Raw genomic sequence first — 24,450 nt, 5'->3', positions numbered from 1 at the left:
CCTCCCTCTCCCTTGTGTCTGTCATCTTGCCAGCATTCCTGTGACCTCCTGAGGCCAACATGCAGGTCTGGCTTCCTGCCTCACCTTCCAGCAGACTAGACAACCACCACATAGCAGAACTTGTAGACTTGTCCCCACCATGTGAGACATTTTTAAGAGAAAGCATCATGGGTACCAAGGCAAGGGAACTATATGAAGGGTCAGAGGCCTCTAAGGACCTGGCTTCCTGGAATTCAAAGGCCAGGCTGCGGGCAAAAGAAAGGCCTGCTTGACCAAGTTTCCCCTTGAAAAGTCACTCTCCTAGGTTTACCATCCATCCCTACAGCTCCAAGTTTGGGCCCTACACTCTACATAGAGACATAAGTGACTGGGGTTCCTCCTAGCCTGGCAGTGCAGAAGAGACAGAGAAATAAGCCGGGTCTGCATGAGGCCCTGCTAGCATGGATCCATCTGGACTCTCGGCTGTATGCTGAGGTCAGTTGTGTCTTAGTAAAATGTTTGAGCTTTCTAGCACAACCAACAAGAACCTCAGAGTGATGCATGGTGTTTTGTTGGCATCCAGGGTCAGGATGAAGTGCCCTGTGGGACTGAATTGGGCTCACATGGGACAGGGTAATGCATGCTTCAGAGGGCTGCCCCGTTGACCTTCCTCACCTTGCCTTTGCTGTCACAGGCCTCAGGGGATGCGCCCACCACCCCCAAGCACCCCAAGGACAGCAGAGAGAACTTCTTCCCTGCAACAGTGGCCCCCGTAGCACCTGACTCCTTGCCAACTGATGCGCCCCAGAGGCCCGGTGACTCCCACATCAAGCCTCAAACTTCTGCCACAGCTGTCATTAGTTGCCCTCCCTCAGCATCAACCTCTACCCCAGACTTATCCACAGATCCTGGAATGCCCCGGCCGCACAGGCTAGAGGCTACCACCAGCATGGCCTCTCTGAGTCCTGGTAAGTGCCATCTTCATACTCTGTCCTAGTTCAAGGTCTTCTGTGCAGTTGTGTTCAGGTCGTTAGCTGATCACCTGAGTGGGTAACAGCCCCAGGTTCTTAATGGGGCCTCTTCCCTAGTGGGTCTAGCATTCTCCCACCTTGAGAGCCAGAGTTCTGCTGGAGGAAGAAGGAATCCGTAGCATCTCTTGCAACCTAGTTTCAGAAACTGAGCATCACTGGGCCACTCCACCCTTTGAGTCTATTGGTGTCAGCTACTCCGGTAGATGCAGCTGGTCGAAGTCAAGACCACTTAAAGGCTGGCTGGCTGCCTGCATTCCTGCTCTCCCTCACCTGTCTGCCTCCAAACAAGCAAACTCTCACAGTTCACATCTTCTCTTTGGAGGTTAGCTCTGGGAAAGAGTGCCTATTCCCAAGTGTATATTCACCAGAGTTAATCTCCCTAAACCAGACTAATGGCTTTTTACCACAGTGGTACCCTTATAAACATGGGATAGGGACAGCCCTCAGCAAAAACTTGTGCTCACTCAGGCCTAACAGAAAGTCCCAGGCATACTCCCCTCCCCAGCTATCGGCCAATGGTGTTTGTGGGCATTTTCCGTGGACACCAGAGCTTTCTGGGGGTGATGTTGGGACCAGTTTGGGATAGACATGCCTCTTTAAGTCCATACCCTACATCTCTGGAACTAGTTGTGCCTTCATGGAAAGAGTGCCTCACCAGCTCCAGATCCCTCACCAGCTAGTGGTAGCAGCCTGGCTGGGTCCATTGTTCCTCTTGATGGTGGAACCTGCTTATAGAAGCCCTCAGTGACAGACATAGAGTGGGGGACTTCGTTAACAAAGGCTGAGGTACCTGAGAACCTGAGATTCCTACAGGACACCCTTCCAGGAGGGCAGCTGCTGAGGAGAGAGACCCTGGTGGGTGCTTTTCCCCAAGGCAGAAAGCTCTGCCTCCCTACTTCTGCCTGCCCAAAGCCCACCTCAGAGAAGTCAGGCCTGTTGATCCATATCATCTAGAAAAATGAATATGTTTGTGGGGTTTTGTTTGGTTTTAGCTTTTTGAGCAGGGTCTTGGGTAATCCAGGCTGGCCTCTTGGTGGATAGAGACAAAGTCAAACACAAAGCCAGACGTTTCTTCTCCCTACCTGTGAATCCTGATCCCCACCTCTGCTACTCAGGGAACCCATGCTAAGGGGCCATCCAGACACATCAGGTGGAGTGCTGCCCCCTATGGACACATGCGGTATTGGGTCAGGACTCAGGGAAGGCAGCTTGGTGGGTGTGCACCCAGCTTTCTATCTTGCAAATAGGAGGTGGAGCTGGGGATGCTGCAGGAGACCCCTGAGGTGCTCCATGCTGCTAGCCATTGTTTGTCTATAACCTAAACCACCAGGCATTGAAGATGAGGGGGAGTGGCTCAGGCCAGGTGAGCTGTGGTGTTTGTACCTTCCTCTGGAGGCTGAAACTGGTTAACAGAGCTCTCCTGGGTTCCATAGCAAGAACTCCTCTTTAAATAAGAAAGAGATGGGGAAGAGGAGACCTCTGGACCCTCGAGCAGCTCTGAGGAAATTTCAGTGGGACGGTTCCGTGGCACTCAGACCCCTCCCTACCTTTTCCTTGCTGGAGGGAAGGGATGGCCATTCTGGGCAGCAGCCTGGAGGGCAGGGTGAGAGCTGGGCGGATAGTGGGTACCTGGGTGAGCAGGAAGGGGGAGCCGCCTGTAAGACCACTAAGAACTTAAAGGAGATGGGAGACAGATCCTAACTAGTAATACAAGCACACTGTTGTCCCTAGTTCCATCCAGTCTGTGGCACACTTGACCACTCCAAGCCCCCGCCTTGTGCCAGGGAAGCAGGGATTTGGCCCAGCAGGAAGACATGGTGCTGTCGTGTTCTCTGTCTACTTTGGTGTGAGTTGGTGGCTTAGATGGTTTTGACTCCAGTTGTGATTGCCATTTCTATGAACCAGAAAAGGGGTAGGCACCTCACACCACACAGGGGTAAGCCCACCCCTGACACCATGCCTCTCCCCCCTCCCTGTCTCTCCTCCAGCCACTCTGTCAGGCAGATCCCTCAAGACCTCTTAGCCAGGGTTCCCAGAGACTGTCACTCAGGATGGAAGGACAGGTCGCCAGCCCCTAACTAGGCAGGGCTCTGGTTATGGCAAGCACAGCTGCCCAGTTTGGCGACTCGCTCTCTCTCTCCCCTCTCTTTGAGGTGTGATAGATACCTTGAAATTACCTGCCTGTGTCTTCGTGCAGCTGTCCCAGAAGAATGCTTGCTGGTTCCTGGTTTCTATGGGGATAGAGAGGCACATGTTCTAGGGCATAGTCTGAGCCTACAAGGCCTGTCACAGAAGTCTGGAGATCTGGGAAAGGGGACCTGCCCGCCCCCGTGGAATGGGGTGTAACCTACAGTTGGCTGTGTCTCTGTAGAGAGAAGAGAGCTGTCAGGGGTGACAGATGGTGCCAGCTTTCCACTCCAAGAGCCACGGCACAGCCACCAGATGAGAACAGCCACCACCCTGGCTGAGCCCACCTGCAGCCCAGGTAAGGACAGTTGAGAGCAGACCAGCACCGGCTCCCACCAGGCTGCTCTCAGATGACAGCTGTAGGTGGGCTTCCCCACAGCGGGTCCCGCTTGGTAGATTAGAGGATAGATGGGGAAGAACCCTGGTTGGAGCCTTGCAGGAGCCATTATTGGGACCCTAATTCCTCCTTTCACCCCAGCTCCACAGAAGGCTCCTACCAATAAGGTTTGGAGTGTCTCTTAAGCCCAGAGGAACAGTTCTGTATGGGGAGGAGCCTCTGGGCAGCTAAGACAGAGCAAGAGATGGCCTCTCTGTGGGAATCCACCAGCCGCTCTAGTCAGGCCCCTTGAGACCACTTGGCCAGGTCTCCCTATAGACCACTCAGGATGGAAGGACATGGCGCCAGCCTATGAACACCGGGCAGGGCTCTGGATAAGCTCCCACTCCTTTTAAAGAGATGAGGCTAAAAGAATGTGGAGCTGTGCCAGGGTAGCTGGGTTGTTCCCAGTGCATGTAGCTCCCTGGAGGCTGCCAGGTCCCAGATCTGCAGTCTGCCATGGCCTTAACTGCCTCCAGGAGGCTCAATTCCTTACTCATCCTGGAGTGAGAGAAAATGTACTGGGACCCCCTGGGTGGAATAGTTCAGAAGATAAAACAATAGTTTTGTGTTGTTTTGGTGCTAAGGGAACCTTCAGAATCCCTGGGAAATTTCAGAGGGACTGCTGGAGTCCACTGATGCTCCTCACAGCCTGGGGTGCTCCTAGCTGCAAGTGCAAAGCTAGCATGCCAAGGTCACAACCCGAGGTGAGCCCAGGACCCTTACAGTCAACGTAGGCAGAAGGCCAGAAAAGGAACTGTTGTATGGGCCTTCCATGGGAGGAACTGAGTCCTTAACTCAAACTGAGGTCTCCCAACAGCCACCAGCACTAAGGGCCCCAGCAGCGGAAGTCCCCAGACATCCGAGAGTCATCAAGGCAAGGCTGAGTCCAGCAGGACCAAATCCCGCCTCCTATCCAACATGCCAAAGCTGGTGATCCCCTCGGCCACCACCAAGTTCCCTCCTGAGATCACCGTCACACCACCTACCCCAACCCTGCTTTCCCCCAAAGGCAGCATTTCAGAGGAGACCAAGCAGAAGCTGAAGGTGACTGTGAGAACCAGGCAGGGGGCCTGGTGATAATGGGGGTCTGGGAAGGGGCTTGAGTTACAGGGAGGCCTGGGTGAGAATTTGGGCTAATGTCAAGAGGTTTCGGGTAAGGCCAGTCACTCCTAACTAACTGTGTTCTGCCCTGTGTGCAGTCAGCCATCCTGTCCGCCCAGTCAGCTGCCAATGTGAGGAAGGAGAGCCTGTGCCAGCCAGCCCTGGAGGTTCTGGAGACGTCCAGCCAGGAGTCCTCATTGGAGAGTGAGACAGACGAGGATGACGACTCTATGGAAATGTGAGGGAGTCCCACCCAGAGCCCTACAGCCATATCCAGAGCAACAGCTAGGCCTGGAATCCCTGCGGTCCAGACCACCATTTCTCGTGGTCTCCTAAGCCTGCCCAACCGCCTCTTCACAGCATCCTGCCGTGGTTGAGGCTGTCCACACCCAGCGTGTTGGTCCAAAGGAAGACAAGACTTGTCTCGGGCACATGAGGATGAACTGGTTACGGTCTACACAGAAGGGCTGGCACTTTCGTTGTTTTATGAATATTGGCTTTCTTTACAAGCCCAGCTGGCCGGCCCACAGTTCTATTGCCAAGATAGGCTAGCTTGGGTTCTGCTGAGACATCGGGAGCCTAGCTCAGACCATACCCTTTTTTGTCGTTGTTGTTTTTTCTAATAAAGCTGAGAAAATGATCTTTGCTTTGCTGCTTACGCTGGGGGGGGGGGGGGCGTGCTCATGTGGTACTGGGATTGCTCCCCATGAGGGTATTACTATTCAAAAGCCCCTGGATGGCTGGGGGAGTCTCCTGGTGAGGATGGACCTGTGTCTGAAATGTCAGCTTTCCTGGAGTTTCTGTAGTATACGGACACAAAGAAGGCAGCACCTGTGTGATGGCAAGGAGTTAGCAGTAGGGCGTGGTGGGGATGAAAGCTGATCAGGGGTAGGGGGTGTACCTCATCATAGTTCCTCCATGACAGGACCAGCTACCCCAGTGGGGAGCCCGGACAGAGTACATGCGAGCTGCTGATTCCGAAGGAAGATTTGGGGGCTGGGGAATTGGATCCGCCATCGAGAGCACTGACTGCTCTGCCAGGGTCAGTGCCCAGCACACACATGGCAGTCCACATCCAGCCCTAACTCCAGTTCCAGGGGATCCAGTGCTCCCTTCTGGCTTCCCCAGGCACTGCACACATGTGGTACACAGATGTACATGCAGGAAAACAAAAGTGGAAGGTCTGGGGAGAGAGACCAGATTGAAACCCTCAGACAAGATCTTGCTACATAATCAGATAGGCTCTGAGAACCCAGGCATGCTGTGCCTCAGCCTCCTAAACATGATTCCAGGCATATGCTAAGGCACTTGGCTAAAAATTAACTTTTAACATCACAACAGACCATACTGGTCCTTCCCCCTCTCCTAGGCTCCATGCCATTTATTTTGGAGATACTTATGTTCTAGGGGCTCATACCTGCCTGTCATGACTGTCACCCACAGCACTTCAGAGTCCTGTTTGTCTCTCCTCAAAAGCTCTATGCCAGAATGGAGATGAAGTAGCCTTTTGTGCCTTCATGGGCTGAGCACATACCCTCAACTAAAAAGGAAGACTAGACCTAGATCCCTAACCCAGGCCCTTTGGAGCTAGAAACATGGCAACCCAAGATGAGTACTCATCAGACCAGCCCTCTGAAGAGCCAAGAAATCAGGGACTGTGGTCACTCAGCCAAGCACCTCTGCCTATGCATACACCCCATGGTAGGGAGACCCCTCAGTCCTGAGCCTGGGTGCTGGCACAGGCCACTCCCTGCCATGGGACCTGTGTGCACACAAAGGTATCTATCTACCCAAAGCACCCTGTGGCTTGGGAGATTTTCATTCCCCTCTTTAAGGTGAGCGTGACAGCATTGGAAGACTTGTCACAACACAGGACTGTGGAGTTGGCAGATGTAGTGGAGACACTCCTTAATCTAAGCACAGGTTTCCTCAGATACTCAAGGGAGAGCCACAGGTGACCTACAACCCTAACTAATTACTAAGAAGGGACAAGGCCCATAGAACAATGGAGTGGCTGAGACCCAGGACCAGAGGAGAATTACAGACCAAATAGCTTCAGCTCATAAGCCAGCTTGCCTTGTTCCTCTTCCTGTGAGGCTAGCCATTGTGTCTGCATTGAGAAACCGCAGCTTCCCTGTCCTGATGTCTGGCCTAGGTGACAAGCCCAAGGCTTGGGGGCCTTCATTGGCCACCCTGGCATCAATGACTCCCAGAAGCCACCAGAAGGTCTCCATCATGCTTTTTCCTCTTCTGCAGAAGCTTAGAGAAGCCAGAACAGGGTATGTTGCCAAATGACAACACAGAGGCTAGGCTGGCCTCAGCTCTGGGCTTCTCTGTCTGAAGCCTGCTGTGAATCAGAAATGGCCCAGTCTCAAGTCCATGCCTACACTCCGAGCAGATTAACTCCTTGCTCCACCTCTGCCTGTCAGAGGGAGAACACCTCCCTAAGGAAAACAGAGGTCTAGGTCTGTTCTGAGGGGACCAGGACTTAGTCACCAGCCCTGCAGAAGCCTTGCACACAAGACTGGACTGTGTGACCCAGGATCTGAGCTGCCTCGAGACATCTGGCTTCTCACGTGCCAAAGGTCTTAATGTCTGGACACTCCAGCCCCTCGTTCTCACACAGGGTCCCAAGGCTGTGATGATGGGACAAGAATGTGCTAACTAGGCAGATCGGGCTCTGCTGGTCTCTGTGGGCACCTGTGGACTTTGAGAGGAGTGGGGAGGGAGGGAAGGGGAGGAGCGGTGCCGCAGAACGCTGGGCGGGGCCGGTAGGCGGGGCCAGGCCAGCAGGGAGGGAGCCTGTCCTGCAATCTCTGAGCCACCCAGCTTGCTGCCTGCTGGTTGCACACGCAGGACACACCATGAAGCTGGCCCTGCTGCCTTGGATTTTGATGCTGCTGGTGACAACCCCAGGCCCCAGGCCCACAGCAGGTATGCCCCACTCAGCCCTTCTTGCCCCTCCCTGCTCATCTACCTGATCAGGCAGGCCCTAAGCAGACAGCCCTCTGGGTTCAGTGTCTGTCCATCTGGCAGTGAATCTGGGGCTGTGCTGGGGAGTATGGGGATGAAATTCTGAGGCTTCTGCTTCAAGACATTTCTGTTGGAGATGGGAGGTCTGATTCAAGCCCAGCCTGCACTCTTGAAGAAAACATGGCCTAGGAGGGAAGCAAGGGAGACCAAAGAGCCTTTGGCCTGCACTACCAGCCCCAGTGAAGAGCGTGACCACATAGGGAGCTTCGGGCCTCTGTCTATCACTGTGTCCTAATTATCTGAATCCAGAAAGTCTAGCAAGAAGGCTGATCTTAGAGCCAGAGCCTCTCCCTGAGCTGAGCTGGGAGTTACGGGCCCACAGTCCCCTGCCTCACCCCATCTTCCAGAACAGGAAAGTGCCACCACCCTTCTGATACTTTTATCTCATAGCATCTTGAAGCATCTTCCCACACCCCTTGCAGTCATTAAACCCTTAGCCAATAAATATTTATTGCTGCTCTTGAGCGCAAGCGTTCCACTTAGTGAAGTGGGCCAGACCCTGGAGGACCTCCTTCATCAAGGCCAGGTGGGAGATGCAGTCTGGCCTGGGAAGTTAACGCCCCACCCCAGTCTTGGCCTTGCAGCCCTGGAGCTGAAATACAGCCTTGCCACAGGTCTCTACGGCCCACAGAGGAAAGCCCGAGAAGGATGTTCAGTCCCTGTGGTGTACTCCCAACTGCATTGTGCTGGAATCCCCACTGGAATGTACTCCCTTCCCCCTTCTGTCCCCTAAAAGGGAGTGTCCTGTTTGCCTTCGCAGAGGGTGGGGCTCTCTGGGACTCAACTGTTACCCTACCCCCCCCCAAAGAGATGGGAAAATCTCCACCCAGATACCATTCCTTCCTGGACCTTGAATGGGACTCTTGGTGGCTATGTGCCCCCAGGCAAGCAAGAGGACCCTTTCTAGCCATTGAGAAACCACTCCATTACCTATGCTAAGACGGCTCCCAGCCTATGGCGTCCATGGTTTCCCACCATGTCATTTGTAGCTGGAGCAATGGCTTCTCATGGAGCCCTCTGTAGGGTAGTTGACCCCAGCACACAGGACTTTCTTCTCCAGGTGCCCGGGAGAGCTGCTCCCTGCGCTGTGGGGAACAGGATGGACCCTGCTCTTGTCACCCAACCTGCTCGGGTCTTGGCACCTGTTGTGAAGACATTCTAAACTACTGCCTCGAGATTTCACCCTCCTCAGGCTCTATGATGGGTGGCAAAGACTTCGTGGTGCAGCATTTAGAGTGGCCTGGCTCTACTGATGGTGTCATTTGCAGGTGTGGGGAGGGCTAAGCACACTCTCAACCCCATGTGTGGGTCTGCTAGTGCCCTGGTACAAGAGCGGGCAGGAGGGCACAGGAACACCCAGCCCAACCCATTCCCTGAGAAACAGTGTAGTCTTCAGAGCTGTTGGCTCAGGCTGGCTCTACCGTCTCTGTCCCTCAGGTTTAAGGACAGTGTCCAGACCCTGGGCTACGTCGATGGCTGGAATCGAGTGCACTGTATCTCACCCTTGCTCTATGAAAGCGGCCACATTCCCTTCACCATCTCACTGGACAACGGCCGCTCCTTCCCTCACACAGGCACTTGGCTAGCCGGTGAGCCCTCATGCTGCCTAGTTGGTCTAGGCTGTAAGCCCATGGACCCCACCCTCCGTGGGCCCTGGTTCCCATCTGCAACTCAAGGCCATGGGACTTTCCCCAATGCTAATCCACAAACACTGATACTAGACCCAGTCTGCCTACCTGTCTCTCTGGCTGAACCAGTCCCTTGGGCAAGGGTTTCTGTCATTCACTACTCCACTCCTGGCATCTAGACCAGAGTCCCAGCTCACAAAGGAGTCGGAGCTGTGGGGTCCCCATCTGGCCCAGACCTGGCCCCTGATGGTCCCTCAGCAAGGAGCTGGGGAAGGGCCAAATGAGAAGTGTAATGTGATTTGGTTCCCCAGCTCTACAGGCCAGACCATCATCTCTCCTGGCCATAGTGTCTTTCCTGCCAAGAGACCCTGAAGGAGACATCACCTAGTCCCTTTCAGTGTTTGTTACTGAGAGGTTCTTGAGCCCTCAAGGTGTGTAATTCAGTCTTTGCTCATTACCCACTCGCCCCTGCCCAGCACATCCCTACAAAGTGTCCGAGTCTGAGAAGAGCCAGCTGGTGAACGAGACCCGTTGGCAATATTACGGCACTGCAGATACCAGTGGAAATCTCAGCCTCACCTGGAACTCCTCACTGCTGCCCATGCCGACTGTCACCATTGAGTTGTGGGGTTATGAGGAGACAGGTAGGGCCTGCCTTGGGAACTTCAGACACTCAGATAGGAGGGGAAGGAGGCAGGAGTATGGGAAGCAGTTTGCAAGTGGAAGGGAAGAAGGGAGTTAAGGCCAGCGCTGTGGATGAGGAGGGTTTTCCGGCATGCATGGTGGACCCCAGAACCAGTAGGAGTGTCAAATGCTGCTACCTTTGAGTAGATAATGTTTACTGAAGACAGAAGCAGCCACCTCCACCATTCCATCTCCTCTGAGCCTGGCATGGACCAGAGACGGTGATTCAAGTGTGTCCCAAGCGGGGGACCCTGCTGAAACATCAGCGCATGCCCGTCCACAAGGACCATCTGGCTATCCATTTGCTTTCTTTTCATCATTCAGGCTGTCAGTTCCAGAGACTGAGGGAAGGAAGGGGCCATTGGAGGGCTGACCACGGTCTTCTCTGCCTCTAGGTAAACCCTACTCTGACAACTGGACAGCAAAGTGGTCCTATCTGTACCCTCTGGCTAGAAACACCCCCAACTCTGGCTTCTTTACTTTCATCCCAAAACCCGCATCTCCTGAGTATCAGAGGTGGAAAGTGGGTGCCGTGAGGATCAGCAGCAGCAGGAACTATGCAGGACAACAGTAAGGGCCTAGCCGATGGTATGCTGGGATCTCCTGCCTGAAGAGGGCAGAGCTTGCAGCGGAAGTCCCAGGGCTCAGGTGCGTGGAAGGCAGCCCCTAGATGGTACATCATTTCTACCTCAGGGATGTTTTGGCACTCTGGACCAATGATCACGCACTGGCCTGGCACCTGGGTGATGACTTCCGGGCAGACTCTGTAGCCTGGGCCCGTGAACAGTGCCTGGCCTGGGAGGCACTGGAAGATGAGCTGCCAGACTTCCTGAAGGAGCTACCAGACTGCCCCTGCACACTGGCCCAGGCTAGGGCTGACTCTGGCCGCTTCTTCGTAAGCCCCCGAACCTATTAGGGCCCCAGAGAGGGAGGAGGACAGGAGGGACCAGCCTCCCTGACTGAGGTAGACAGAGGCCACCAGGAGGTAGGGTGGGATCTGAAGGTCTCCTTGGGGTTGGTTCCCAGAGAGGGAGGGAGGGAATTCAGAGCCCAGGTGACATTTCCCGGATACTCTGCAGACTGACTATGGCTGTGACATTGAGCAAGGCAGTGTTTGCACCTACCACCCTGGGGCTGTGCACTGTGTGCGCTCTGTGCAGGCCAGGTGAGCTACCCCACCAGGGATGAGGGGCAGGCAGGGACGAGGGGCAGCTGCCAGCAATGGCCCTGACTTGCTCCTACCCTAGCCCCAGGTATGGCTCGGGCCAGCAGTGCTGCTATACCGCGGCAGGCACGCAACTCCTGACCTCAGACTCCACGAGTGGCAGCACCCCTGACAGAGGCCATGACTGGGGTGCACCCCCATACCGCACCCCTCCCCGCGTGCCGGGCATGTCCCATTGGCTGTACGATGTCATCAGCTTCTATTACTGCTGTCTCTGGGCTCCTGAGTGCTCCCGCTATATGAAGCGGCGGCCCTCCAGTGACTGCCGCAGCTACCGACCGCCCCGCCTGGGTGGGTGCTGGACTGGGTACCTGAACCGCAGAGGGAGGGTCATGTCTGGCTGGAAAAGTCCAAAGAAATGTACCTGATCCTCTGATTTCACCTCAGCCTCTGCCTTTGGGGACCCCCATTTTGTCACCTTTGATGGCACCAGCTTCTCATTCGGCGGAAGTGGCGAGTATGTGCTGCTGGAGTCCACGCTGACTGACCTGAGGGTGCAGGGGCGGGCCCAGCCAGGGACAATGCCCAATGGTGAGGCAGGGCCCATGGTCTCTGTTTGGGGGTGGCACTCTTGGGCCACCCAGGGTAGTAGACAGGACCCAAAAGACCCCCATTCTGCACCCACCTAGGCACCCAGGCCCGTGGCACAGGGCTGACTGCAGTGGCTGTCCAAGAAGACAACTCAGATGTGGTAGAGGTGCGGTTAGCTGGCAGGCCTCGGGCTCTGCAAGTGTTGCTGAACCAGAAGGCTCTCAGTTTCACTGAACAGAATTGGATGGACCTGAAGGGTGAGTGACAGAGTGACATGGTAAGCACGATCCAGAGGTCACTCATGACTTTCATGTTGTTCCCAGTCCTGGCCATAGGCTGTGGTAGAATCTGGGCACAAATGCAAAAGCAAAGGAGTATTGGGCCTTGTGAGGTCAATGCACACGGCCGTTTGTGACTGCTTTAGGCCACAGAGAGCAGTTGCCCAGCCTGATGTCTGTTCTCGTGCCTTCATATCCACCTGCCATAACTACTACAGGGCCTGCTCAGAGCCCCGAATGGCCAAGGACTAGAACAGAGTCCTCCCTATAGTCCTCCATACAAGACCACGATGATGGGACTCGCCTCTGTGCTGTGGCCACTTGTTCACTTTCAAACTCCACTACAAAGACACCAGCCCTACAGATCAAAGAACACAGGCTGGAAGTGGCAGCCAGGAGCCACAGCAGTAGCATCCAGTTCCCTTGCCACCAAGCCATACTGCCCCAGAGCTGGACATTGAAAGGGTTCCTAGTGGGGATTGGTGAGAACATCATGCACAGAGACCTTCAGGAAGGGCTACTGCAGGCCAGGCAGGGGTTGACCCAAACATGTAGCCTCGACATGGGAGAGGAGGAGAAATCCCTGCGGGGTGGCCTTGAGACCACCTGGAGTCCGGGCACGAGCAGATGTGGGATGGGAGTAGTGGCATGCTGGAGTCAGCAGGCAATCCCAGGTACAACTCCCTATTTTCCTGTGAGTACCCTCTGCCCTACCTGGTGCTGTGACAAGGGTTGGGGGGCAGAACACAGGGCCCAAGAGGGCAACCCTAACCCATCTCTACTTGTGGCCAGGCATGTTCCTGTCAGTGGCCTCTGAGGATAAGGTATCAATCATGTTGTCATCGGGGGCTGGCCTCGAGGTCGGCATACAAGGCCCTTTTCTCAGTGTGGCCGTCCTGCTTCCTGAGAAGTTCCTGACCCACACCCATGGTCTCCTGGGGACACTCAACGATAACCCCAAAGATGACTTCACTCTGCGCAACGGGCAGGTCCTGCCCCCGAATGCCAGTGCTCAGCACTTGTTCCAGTTTGGAGCCGACTGTGAGTGGCCTGGTGGAGTGAGCATGGCAGGGAGGGTGAGGAGGGATTGGGTGACAGTGGATCGAGGAGAGAAACTCAGTTGTGTCAGGAAACGGTACCCACCCAAGACTGGCACCTGTCTCTACAGGGGTTGTTTCCAACACCTCTTCCCTGTTCACCTATGACTCTTGGTTTCTGGTCTACAAATTCGTGAACCGACCCAAGCATGACCCCAACTTCAAACTGCTCTTCCCCCATGAGATCACACTCAGCCCCAGCAAGGCAGAAGAGGTAGACAGACTGTGCGGGAGTGACCGTTTCTGCATCCACGACGTGCTAAGCACAGGCAACCAGAGCGTGGGCAACGCCACCCGGGCTGCCCACCAACTGCACCTACAACGCCTGGAGAGCCTGCAGCCCGGTAGGGGCTGGGAAGGGGGTCAAGCGTGGGCCTCTCAGGTTGCCGAGCCTTGTTCAGTGGCCAGCAGCTCAGGCCTGTCCTCTGTCCTCTGCCCCTCTCCCAGTGGTGTCCTGTGGCTGGCTACACCCACCTTCAAATGGGCACAAGGAAGGCTTGAAGTACCTGGCGGGCTCCAGTGTCCATTTCAGCTGCAACAGTGGTTACAGCTTGGTGGGGTCAGAGACTAGCATCTGCCGAGCTGATGGTACCTGGTCTATGCCTACCCCAGAGTGTCAGCCAGGTGAGATGCCTCTCCCGTAAGCTGCCTTGCCTCCACACACCCGTGCCCTTGCCCACTGCTACTACTCTCCTGTCTGCCAGGACGGAGCTACGCAGTGCTGCTGGGCATCATCTTCGGAGGCCTGGGCATAGTGGCCCTGATTTCTATCGTCTATGTGTTGCTGCACCGCCGCAGGAAGGGCAACATGTAAGAGTGTACCTGTGCGAGGACATCACTCAAGAGCCCCCCACCTCTGTCCCTCTTTAGCTTTCTAGACGTGGTTGGTGAGGCCCATGTGCCACTTTAAACCCATTATCGGTTACAGGACCATGTGGAGTTCACAGCCCTGAGACAGGAGCACACTTGATTGACAGCATCGTGCCATGTGGTCACCAAGACCCAGCCTCCCAGGAGAAGCCCAAGTCACGTGTACCCTAGTCCTACGATTCCCCCATCTAATATCTGTGCCTTCAATACTGCAGACCCCAAACCTGTGGCTAACCCGTCCTTCTGACTGAGGCATGATGCCAGATATTCTAACTCCTGAACCTCCCCACTCCTCCATCAATAACCTGCACTCTGTCTAATGGTTATGGCTTGAGGAATCTCTTCTTGCCCTGTCCTAAAACGGGAGTGGCCTGGGACGCAAGCCCAGATATCCTTTCATTGGGAGCTCACTCCCCAGGGCCTGATAGAGTAAGGCCTGGCACCTGCCCTCCTGGGAGGGCCCCCACAACTGAGCTGCCTTGGCTCCTGCACCGTGACCCAACTTGATAGTCCAGGTAGGTCCACTCCCACGGTGAGGAGAGGCCTCAGGGCCTGAGCAGAGAGAGCAAGTCCTCCTGAAGAAGACACCCTTTGCTCAGCAGGCTTGTACTCCTACCTCTTCCATAGCATACTCAGGAACACCCTTCCCTGCCTGAACAAGAAGACAACAAGCTCCTCTCACCTCTTCCCTGGTGTGTGTCTGTGCTTTCCCAATCTTCCATAGCTGCCTGTGCACTCACTCACTAACACATTAGAGGCTGAATCCTGCCTGCTGCAGTCTGCCCCAAGCGTTTCCATGTGAAAAGATGGATTAAGAAGAGTCTTAGGGCCAGGCAGTGGTAGCACACACCTTTAATCCCAGCATTTGGGAGCAGAGGCAGATGGATTGCCATGAGTTCAAGGCCGGCCTGGTCTACTAAACTATACATAGAAACCCTGTCTAAAAAAACAAAACCAAACAAACAAAAAAGTCATAGGAACTAACGAGAAGGCCTATACTTGCCAAGGGCTCGGCAGGGCTGTCACGTTGGGCACCTCAGGAGATGGGAGAGACAGGATCCCTCTGCCTAGTTCTACCTCCTCCTCAGCCAGGTGCGCATCACCCTCGAGGGCTAGCCACGGTGACACTGTTCCTCTATTGTTTGTTCAGGAAGGGCAATGTCCCATTCTGTGTTCCCTGAGAAAAGATGCCAGGCCTAGCACCAGCCTGGCCTGGGCTCCAAACCCTGCCCAGGTGCCATCACTGTAAGGGCCACAGCTAAGAACAGGTGTTCCTCAGCCCAGAGACGTCCAGAAGTTAGGCACAAAACTAAGCCTCTTTTATTTGACCTGCTCACCTAGACCTAGTCCTGGAACAAATGTCACGGAAACAGTAGCTATCAGTAGCCAGCAGAAGGACAAGTGGGGACCCAGAGTTCTCCTTTGTTGAAGGGTCCCTGAATGGGTGTTCTGAGACAAAGACAAGAAGTGTGACAGAGCTCACCTCCTGAAGAGAATCGGGTATGGACTTAGTGTGATTTGCAATTCCAGGCGCAGCCACATGAGGGCAGAAGAGGGCAGGAACAATGAATTCTGGCAGGCCCTAGGTGGTTGGGGATGACAATTCCTTGCTGGCTTGGTCTACTCCACACCCAAGTCCATATCCCATCTCCCCAGTCTCAGAAATCTCAGGAAGGTTGTACAGGTTTGTCCAGCTGATAACTGGCTGAGTAAGTCCAGCCTTCCTACTTATTTAGCTTTACCCATAGCCAGAAGTCCTGGCCAGAAATGGAAGAGCTGAGTGGCAAGGGCGGTTCCCACAGAGGGCTTCCAAAAAGAAGAACTGCACGATGGGGTTCATTGTGTGCAACCGACTGGGAGCTACAGGCTTGGAGGATGGAGTCCATAGAACGCTGGAGGAGGGGTGGGCCCCCTCAGTTCTGACTTCCCAACCCCCGACTGCTACTTTTTTTCTATTTCTTTAGGTTTGCAGCTCAGGGCAGGGTAGGACTGAGGGTTTCTGTCTTGGCTGTCAGTCTGATACTTTCCTCTCACAGATGAGGTAAAGCAGGGCTTGCCTCCTACTTGCCTGAGTCTCCAGAGGGTCTGTGAGCCAAGCTAAGCCGGGCCAGCCACTTGGCAGTGAGTGGGAAGTTAGCATCTTGAACAGGGCATGGACACAGGGGAGCAGGGAGTCCCATTACAGAGTAACTGCAGGCCCATCAGAATATCATAGGAAGTCTGTACACCAGGACCCCGGGAGCGCTAACCTGAGTGTGCAGCATGCCTATAGCTCAGCTACTCAGGAGACCGAACAGGAGGATTGCTTGAGCTGGTAAGTTTGGGGCCAACCTATGTGCCATGGTGAGGAAGGTCCCTGTCTCTTGGAAAAAAAGACAGGTTGGAACCTTGAAACTGGTCAGGGTCACTTCAGTTAAAGGAACAGCCTAGGTTCTTGTAGGTGTGGCTAGGGAGCCGTGAGGATAGATGGGGGACACTCAGGGTGTGTCTCTTGCCAGGGCTGAAGCATCCAGACTTCGTCATGAATAAAACACAGCCTACCTTGACCTGCAGTTGTTGCCACTGCCACCCCGGATTGGCCCTAAACCTGTGCCCACACTTCCCATCTAAAGAATGAAAACGGGTGCTCTGGCCCCAAACAGCTGCTGTTCTTAGTGCCCAGGACAGGCTAGACTGGGAAGCCCTACAACCTGACAGGGGCTTTCCTAGGAGTCTAGAGAAAACAGGTGCTTGCTCAGTCCGTGTGAAAGTGGAAGGTTACAATCAAGCGAAGACCCTCAGAGCATCGAAGGGCCTTGACCTCAGTGAGGTGGCTCTCTAACAGCAGCCCAGGATTTGCAGAAGGGCAACACTGGGAATTTCCCTGCTTGGAGTGATGCTATCCAAATATCCAAACCCTCCAGCTCTCGTGCCCACAGGCAAAGGTTAGACAGTAATGCAGGAGCTTGGAAATAGACAATGGGAGGACCAAGACAGTGAACAGGAGCCAGCAAAGCACTTGCAAGCTCCTAGCATTATCTCTAGACAGGGAGACAAAAGGAGATGTGTGTTCCTGTTGATGGGGCAACAGAAGCCGGAACGATGAGGTCATATGGGTATACCCAGCGAGAGTCACAGAAGCAACAGCATCACTACAGACTCTGGCCACTGGATCAAAGGGAAGTACCTGCTTTTCTTCTGTCCTCCAGACCTGGAAACTTGGGGAACTATGACCTGTCACCGGCTAAGAGCAATTGGGAACAAGCAGCGGGGGTGGAGTGTGCGATCCTTCCTCTCCTACCAAAATGGTTCCCTTGAAAAGCTCCATAATGGCTGAGAGTCAGTGGGTGAGTAGTGGAAGGCTTCTCTTGGGCTTGCTGGAGAGTGCTCCCTACTTCCCTTGCTCCATCCTCAAGTTCACAAAAAGAGGTGGTTAGTGTAGCATGTATGGCCCTGACAAGTCAGGAAGCAGCAGGAGGTGACTGGCCCCAGCTGAGTTTTTTGATGGTGAGCATCACGTAAGTGGACGCTTGCTCCTGTCTCAGCAACCTACACCCACAGACCCACCTTTCCAGCCATGCACTGTACTACATTTCCCAGCCTCCCTTGCACCTGGGGTGGTCACGTGTCTGGCCAGGACACTTCCAATCCAAGCCCATGAAGTCCATTGCAACTCCTCTCCTCTTTCCCCTGCTCTTGCCACCCAAAGGGTAACATTAGAAGCCATGCCACCTATGTCCCAGCTAGGTTCCAGCAAGGGAAGGCCTCTCTCACCCCGATCTGTTCAGCCATCCTGTAGAACTCCAAAAACAAGAAATAAACCTCTTTCTGGAATCCAGCCATGATACGTTTGGAGTGGGTATTTGTTGCAACCAACAGAGGATTCCTTGGAAGAAAAATTAGGACATGGTGGTCCCTGCTGTTAGTCCCAACACTTAGGAAGCTAAGTTTCAGGCCTGAACTACATACCCTGCTGCAAAATAACTAAATATTTTTTTTGGAGACAGTCTCCCTATATAGCTAGCCTTGGCTAGCCTAAAGCTTGCTCTGCAAACCATGCTGGCCTTGAACTCATAAAGATCCCCCTGCCTCTGAGTCCTAAGTGCTGGGATTAAAGTTGTGCACCATCATAAAAACATATTAAACACTAGAAAGAGAGCTATGAAAACCTGGCCTTGCATTTTCCACTGGCTTTGAAAGTTAAAGCAGTCTCTAGTTGAGAAGCATATAACCAAACATGGTAGCAGCCGGGGAACCTGTCTGAGGTCCCCCTGCTACTTCACACACCGCAGCATCATGTAATTGGGTCTGGCTTCCTTGGAGAAGCAATCTACATGGGCTGACTGATGAACCAGAACACACATCACCCTCCTAGAGCCAGATGCCACCCCAGACACACACATGCATGTGCGTGTGTGTGCATGTACACATGTACACACACACACACACACACACACACTATACACACATGACACCACCAGCCTCATCACTGCACAAGTGCATCTCTCTGGTTTTGCTCTTTGCCAAATTTAAAAAAAAAAAAAAAAAAAAAAAGCCCAGAGCCTTGGTCTGTTTAGCTAGGCTGCCTGTTCGCCACACTTTCCTTCCTCTTCCCCGATTAGGAGGAGCACAAGAGATCCTCTTGCAATTGCAACAGGAAGAAATGTCATTTGGGGACTCACCCTCTCTACTGATGATCCATGGGGTCCACTTATTGGGGACTAACGGAGCCTAGCCTGCAAGTGTCCCTCATTCCCCTGCTTCGGCCAGGGCTGTGTAGATGTTCAATGAAGGGTCCCGGCTCCTGAAGGGAGCCTATGGGAACAGGTGCAGGAGTCAATGCTTCACCCAGGATCAGTCTTCACAGGGTGTTCCAGCCAGCTCTGGGGCCCCTGCCTTATGTCACATTCTTTCCCTCCCAACTTCCTGCGGCATGGACCTCGAGTTCCAACACAGAGCACTGGACAGATTTAGAGACAGTTGGAGTAGCCTCCCACAGCTGTGGGACCTGCTTCTCTGATAGCTGTTGGCATGGATGGACTTGTGGGGATCAAACCCCAGGCTTCATACTGGATGAGTAAAATGGCCACTGAGCCACCTGCCCCAGCATCCCATGGGCCATCTTCCTTTTCCCCTCTCCCCTCTCTTCCCTTCCTTTTCTTTCTTCGTTCTTTCCTTTTTTAAAGACTCTGTGTAGCACAGTCTGGCTTTGAACTCATTAGCTAGCCAAATTAGCCTCAAACTCACAGTGACCCTCCTACCTCAGCCGACCAAGTACTGGAGTTATAGTTGTGGACTACTATGCCCAGTTACGGGCCTTTGTTATTTACTGGCTCAATTATTTCTGAGACAAGTTCTCTGCAGCCAAGGCTGGCTTTGAACTCCAGATTCTCCTGGATCAGCCCCTCTTCTGGGATGGCTACTGTGAGCTACCAAACCAGGTTTCCTCCCTCCCTTTATTCTTCTCTCTCTTTTCTTCCTTTCTTTCACTAACTGTTCCAGAGATGATATCTAGGGCCTTTGACATACCAAGCAAGTATTCAGAGATACATCCTTCAATCTGTCAGCCCCTCTGTTTTTAATTAATTAATTAATTTTTTTTCCAAGACAGGTTTTCTCTTTATCGCTTTGGAGCCTGTCCTAGAACTCCATCTGTAGACTAATCTGCCCTTGAACTCACAGAGATCTGCCTGCCTCTGCCTCCCGAGTGCTGGGATTAAAGGTGAACGCCACCAATGTCCAGCAATTTAGTTATTTTTAAAGATTCATCTATTATATATACAGTACTTTGTCTGCATGTATGCCAGCAGAGGGCACCAGGTCTTATTATAGATGGTTGTGAGCCACCATGTGGTTGCTGGAAATTGAACTCAGGAAAAGCCATCTCTCCAAGCTGATTTAGTTTTTGAGATCAGGTCTCATCCTGTTGCTGCAGTGGGCCTACAACTCCCAAGGTCAAGTTTTTCTCCTGCTTCAGTCTAAAGTATTTGGAACTACAGGTGTTTAGCACCACACCTGGCCTAACTTGTCTTTAGAAATAGAAATTAAGGACCAAGGGGTTCAGTGGGTAAAGGAGCTTGCTTTGAAGAATCACAACATGAGCTTGATTCCCAGGACCCACATGGCAAAGGGGAAGAACCAAGTCCTATAATTTTTCCTCTGGCCTACACATATGAGCGGTGGCATGCCCATACCCACATACACAGGCTCTCTCACACACATGCAACATAAATATACATGTACATTTTAAAATAAGTAAATTATGAATTATATTCTAGCTATTACCTATCCCATGATTCCCTTGCAGTGTACTCAATATGCTTGATAAATGAATTAATTAAAAAAGTGAAATTAGAAGTATATCTGGGTATGGGGATTTCTTTGGAGTTGCCATAAGTAATGAAGGTCTCCTTCAGGAGCTGGGACCCTTCATCAAAACTCTGAAGGCTGGTTCAGGGGAATGTGGGGCACTTTTAGGCCTAGGTTCAGCTAAGTCCAATAAACTGATTCTACAGATTAGGGAAAGGGAGGGTGAGCCCCCCAATGAGATTTCTTCCCATCCACTGTTGCAAGAGGAGCTCTCTTGTGGCTCGTTCTAACCAGAAACCCAGTAAAGAAGAAAATGGGAAAACTCCAGATGTGGGAATCTCTAATTCTGCTATTTGGGAAGCCAGATAAGAGGAGGATCGAGAGTTTGAGGCTAGCCTGGAATATGCAGAAAGACATGAAACTGTAAAACAAAAACCAAAACCAAAGAACCTATATGCAGGAAGGAAGTGAAAAACTATTAGCCTGCTAAGGATATAGCCCTATGGATTAGCCCAAAGTTGACTACAACCACCACCTAGTCAAGTTGAACCAATATGAATGACACCCACTCCTACAATTTCTCCATCAGTCACTGCCTTCTCTCCCTTTTCTTCCCTGTACAACCCTCACATGCCAGGCAGTTGTTTTGTTTTGTTTTGTTTTTTTAGATAGTGTCATGCCAGCCCAACTCAGCCTCCTGGGTGCTAAGATTACAGGGCCATACTGCCCTGCCTGGCACTGTCTGAACTTCCCCACCACCACCACCATAGATTAGCTCTGCCTAGTGTTAGATTAGCTTTGCCTGGTATTTGACTTAAACAGAGCTACAGAACGATATTTTTTTTCATATTTAGCATATTTAGTTTTTGCTGCATATTATGTTTACAAGGTTCATCTGGATTAAGATTCGAGGCTGAGGTTGGTTATTTTTGCGAAGTATATTTCAATATCATGGAAAATTAACTAGATGAATATATTTATATAATTAATTAGATTGCATCTGATCTTTTGTGTTTTGGATAAATGTTTTTCTGGGGAGGCCCCTATTTGCTAAAGACTTTGTCATTAGACCTTTATTGGGAGGCAATGGAAACAGCCCCCAAAGCATCAAGAACTGAAACCATCAAAGTCAATCTTTTTGGAGTGTTTTGTAGAGGAAGTTTCATGCAGCCCTAGCTGGCCTCAACTTGTGTGTAGCTGCAGATGACCTTGAACTGCTCTAGTTGGCTCTACTTCCAAGGTAGGAATCACAGGCTTGCAACCCACTTCCAAATTCAACGCAAACTTTCCCTCCCTCCCTTTCTACCTCTCCTCCTCTTCCTAGGATTTTGCTCCGAATCCCAGGCTGATATTTAATTCCTGGTCCTCCATCCAGCTCTCACTGATGATGTAGCCAGATTCGTGGATCATTTTTTCCTCTTAGGCTTGGTTATTTCACTATTTGAAAGTCACGGGATGGTTTCTGTTTTCCTGTAACTGTTTTTGTTGTTTGATATTTCATAATTAGATTTGCAAACCGTCTGTTTGTTCAGGTGGGGGTCAAACTGCAATTGTTCCTGCCCAGATGACTCAGTAGCTCTACTGAAGCTGTTTCTTCTCATCTGTGCTGCATGCCTCATCTGTCAGAGGTCTGGTGTCCCTGCTCTGTTCTGTTAGTCAATCTGTTTACTTTGTACTAAGGCCACACTGACTTGATGACCAGGCCTTCCTTGTGCAGGATCTCTAGATAACACTGCCCCTGCCCCTGATAGTGTTCCCATTACTAGGGTTTGGAATTCAGGAACTCCAGCATGCTATTGAAGCATTCTACCACTGAATACACCCTCACCCTGCACTTCTCCCTTTTGATCTTAGTGCCTTTGTGTGTGTGTGGGTGTGTGTGTGCGCGTGTGTGCGCACGTGCGTGCGCGCACGGGCCAGGACTTCCCTTATATTATTACTGAAAGGAAAAGATAAAAGTAAGTGACTTTTATCTTGCCCCTGATGTCAAAAGGAAGGATTTTTTGTTTTGTTTTGCCATGAGCATTGATGCATTCATTTTTATTACTAGACATTTGTTTACTAGGCATAGTTAACTAGACACAGTAAATTTGTTTGCCAGACATTGGTTTGTCAAACAACCTCTCTATATTGTAGGGTTTTTTGTTGTTGTTTTTAAGCCACGCCCTAACAGATTGAGGGAGTTTCCCATTTCCAAATTTTTAACATGAGTGAATGTTACATACTATTAAATGCTTTTCCACATTGATTGCGATGGTCTGTTTTGCTTCTCTCTATTCTATGAGTGTGCTGAATCACTTGTTTTCCTAAAATTTAACACTTCTTGTGTCCTTGGTGATGGGGTCCACTCCATGTCCCTGGGTTTGGCTCACTCCCATCTGGATGTACATCCTTGTTCTAAAATCCCCCTTGGCTGCCTGCTGAAGGATTGTCAGGTCTCAGTCTCAAGGTTACGCTATCCTGATAAAGGCTGGGAAAGGGTTCCTCTCGCTTCTGGAAGAGTCTGTGAGAGACTGCTGTTGTTTCCCGGCTCTGTGTTTGCCAAGGGTTCAAGGAGGACGCCTTTCCCTGTGAGTTGTTGGTTTTGCCATTCCCGGATCTCAGCACTGTTTTAATTGGCAGTGCTGATTTATGAGCTCAGTTGAGTAACTTTTGCATTTTGAAAGGACCATTTGAAGGGCTTTTCCGTGGACAAGTGAGTCATGTCCTTGGTAATATTTCTAATGGACGGATGAGTCATGTCCCAGTGAGGATTTCTAATGGATCTTGGCCTTTAGTTATAAATATTTAAATATTAAAGAAATGGGCCCCATATCATAGTATATATTGAAATTTTTTCTCTGTTTTCCACTAGTTATTTCAGATATTTTTCCATATTATCTCATAAAATTTAATTTTTTTAAAGAATCTTTATTTTTTTTCAGACAAGGTATCATTATGTAACCCTGGATTGTCTGGAACTCCCTACATAAACCAGATTGGCCTTGAACTCATACAGATCCTCCTGCCTCTGCCTCCTGAGTGCTGGGATTAAAGGTGTGTGCCCACCTAAAATTTTATTTTTATGTTTACATTGATCAATTTTCTTACCAGATGTACAGTTACTTTATTCAAGATGTAAAAAGTGATACTTTTTAAAAGATTAGATCCCACTGTGACCTCCAACTCAGAGCTCGGCCTGCCCTCACCCCTGAGCGCTGAGATTAAAGGTGTGTGCCACCATGCTCAGTAATGGTTTCATTTTTCTACTTGCTTTATTCTTTCTGCTTGTGGTTTCACTTTAAAAATAAGTCTTCCTTTTTGTTAGCACATATTAACACTATGAAATAAAGGGTTTATTTTAGTTTTTCAAATTTTCCTTTACATTTTCTTATTGGGGGATAGAGGCATATATGGGGATCAGAGGACAACTTGTGGGACTCAGTTATCTCCTTCAACCTATGAGTTCTGGGGACTAAACTTGGGTTATCAGCCTTGGTTACCCTCTGAGCCATCCTAATTTTTTAAATTATTTTTTTTCTCTGTACTAGGGATAGAACCCAGGAACTTACTATGCTAGGCAAGTACTAGACCCCTGGCTCTCATATTTTATTCTTTCCCCCCCCTCCTGGCTTTTTGAGAAAGGGTCTTTTTTAACATATAGCCCTAGATGATCTGGTACTTGTTATATAGCCCATGTTGGTCTGAATTTGTAGCAATTCCTCTGGCCTCTGCCTCCTAAGACTACAGGTGTGTGATGCCATACCACGTTTCGGCTTTTTGTTTGTTTTGTTGTTGTTACATTTGGAGATGAAAAGATGGTGTGGTATAGCAGCTTCCTCCAATATTGAAACTCTCCATTCCTTAAGACAGAAAGGAAGCAAAAGAGCTTCAGGTAGTCCCTGAAACTAACCAGATTCACTATACCCCGAGTGCCCCAGATTATATAAGCACTAAGGTTGGGGAGAGTCACTCTCAGAAGAGGCTCAGACACAGCTTGCTTGGTGGAAGAAACAAATCCAAGCACCCTGGAAGAAGCAGAGACCAGGAGTTCTCGCCTTTCCCCATGCTGAGACCCTTTAATACAGTTTCTCAGGTTGTGATGCCCCACAACCATAAAATTATTTTCATTGCTACTTCATAACTGGAATTTTCTTACT

The 24,450-nt window shown here is 51.5% G+C and overlaps 2 protein-coding genes across 2 annotated transcripts in view; both read left to right on the top strand.

Moving 5' to 3' along the window:
- The window catches only part of Cabin1 (calcineurin binding protein 1), a 107,742-nt gene extending 102,425 nt beyond the window's left edge, over positions 1–5,317 (top strand). Inside the window, exons 34-37 of the mRNA XM_051186915.1 lie at positions 674–947; positions 3,382–3,495; positions 4,394–4,620; positions 4,776–5,317. Of these exons, the coding sequence (XP_051042872.1) occupies positions 674–947; positions 3,382–3,495; positions 4,394–4,620; positions 4,776–4,919 (759 nt within the window). The 3' untranslated portion in view covers positions 4,920–5,317. The remainder of the gene's footprint in view (positions 1–673; positions 948–3,381; positions 3,496–4,393; positions 4,621–4,775) is intronic.
- Positions 5,318–7,514: 2,197 nt separating this feature from the next.
- Positions 7,515–14,349, top strand: Susd2 (sushi domain containing 2). The gene is made up of 15 exons (XM_051186914.1): positions 7,515–7,611; positions 8,771–8,978; positions 9,148–9,299; positions 9,815–9,982; positions 10,418–10,592; positions 10,716–10,917; positions 11,102–11,187; positions 11,270–11,538; positions 11,635–11,778; positions 11,877–12,035; positions 12,849–13,097; positions 13,225–13,497; positions 13,601–13,777; positions 13,858–13,963; positions 14,082–14,349. Exons 1-15 carry the CDS (start codon positions 7,542–7,544, stop codon positions 14,104–14,106), a joined length of 2,463 nt encoding a protein of 820 aa, XP_051042871.1. The 5' UTR covers positions 7,515–7,541; the 3' UTR covers positions 14,107–14,349.
- The last annotated feature ends 10,101 nt before the right edge of the window (positions 14,350–24,450 follow it).

Source organism: Phodopus roborovskii, unplaced genomic scaffold (assembly GCF_943737965.1).
Source record: "Phodopus roborovskii unplaced genomic scaffold, PHOROB, whole genome shotgun sequence".
NCBI classification, from domain to species: domain Eukaryota; kingdom Metazoa; phylum Chordata; class Mammalia; order Rodentia; family Cricetidae; genus Phodopus; species Phodopus roborovskii.
This window is presented reverse-complemented; position numbering and strand designations above follow the sequence as displayed.

Excerpts from the sequence above, each read along its gene's own strand:
- Susd2 (XM_051186914.1), top strand. The coding sequence starts at position 7,542 with ATGAAGCTGGCCCTGCTGCCTTGGATTTTGATGCTGCTGGTGACAACC. Across the intron at positions 11,779-11,876 it reads GCCAGGGACAATGCCCAATG|GCACCCAGGCCCGTGGCACA; the intron begins GTGAGGCAGGGC and ends GCACCCACCTAG. Across the intron at positions 13,098-13,224 it reads GTTCCAGTTTGGAGCCGACT|GGGTTGTTTCCAACACCTCT; the intron begins GTGAGTGGCCTG and ends CTGTCTCTACAG.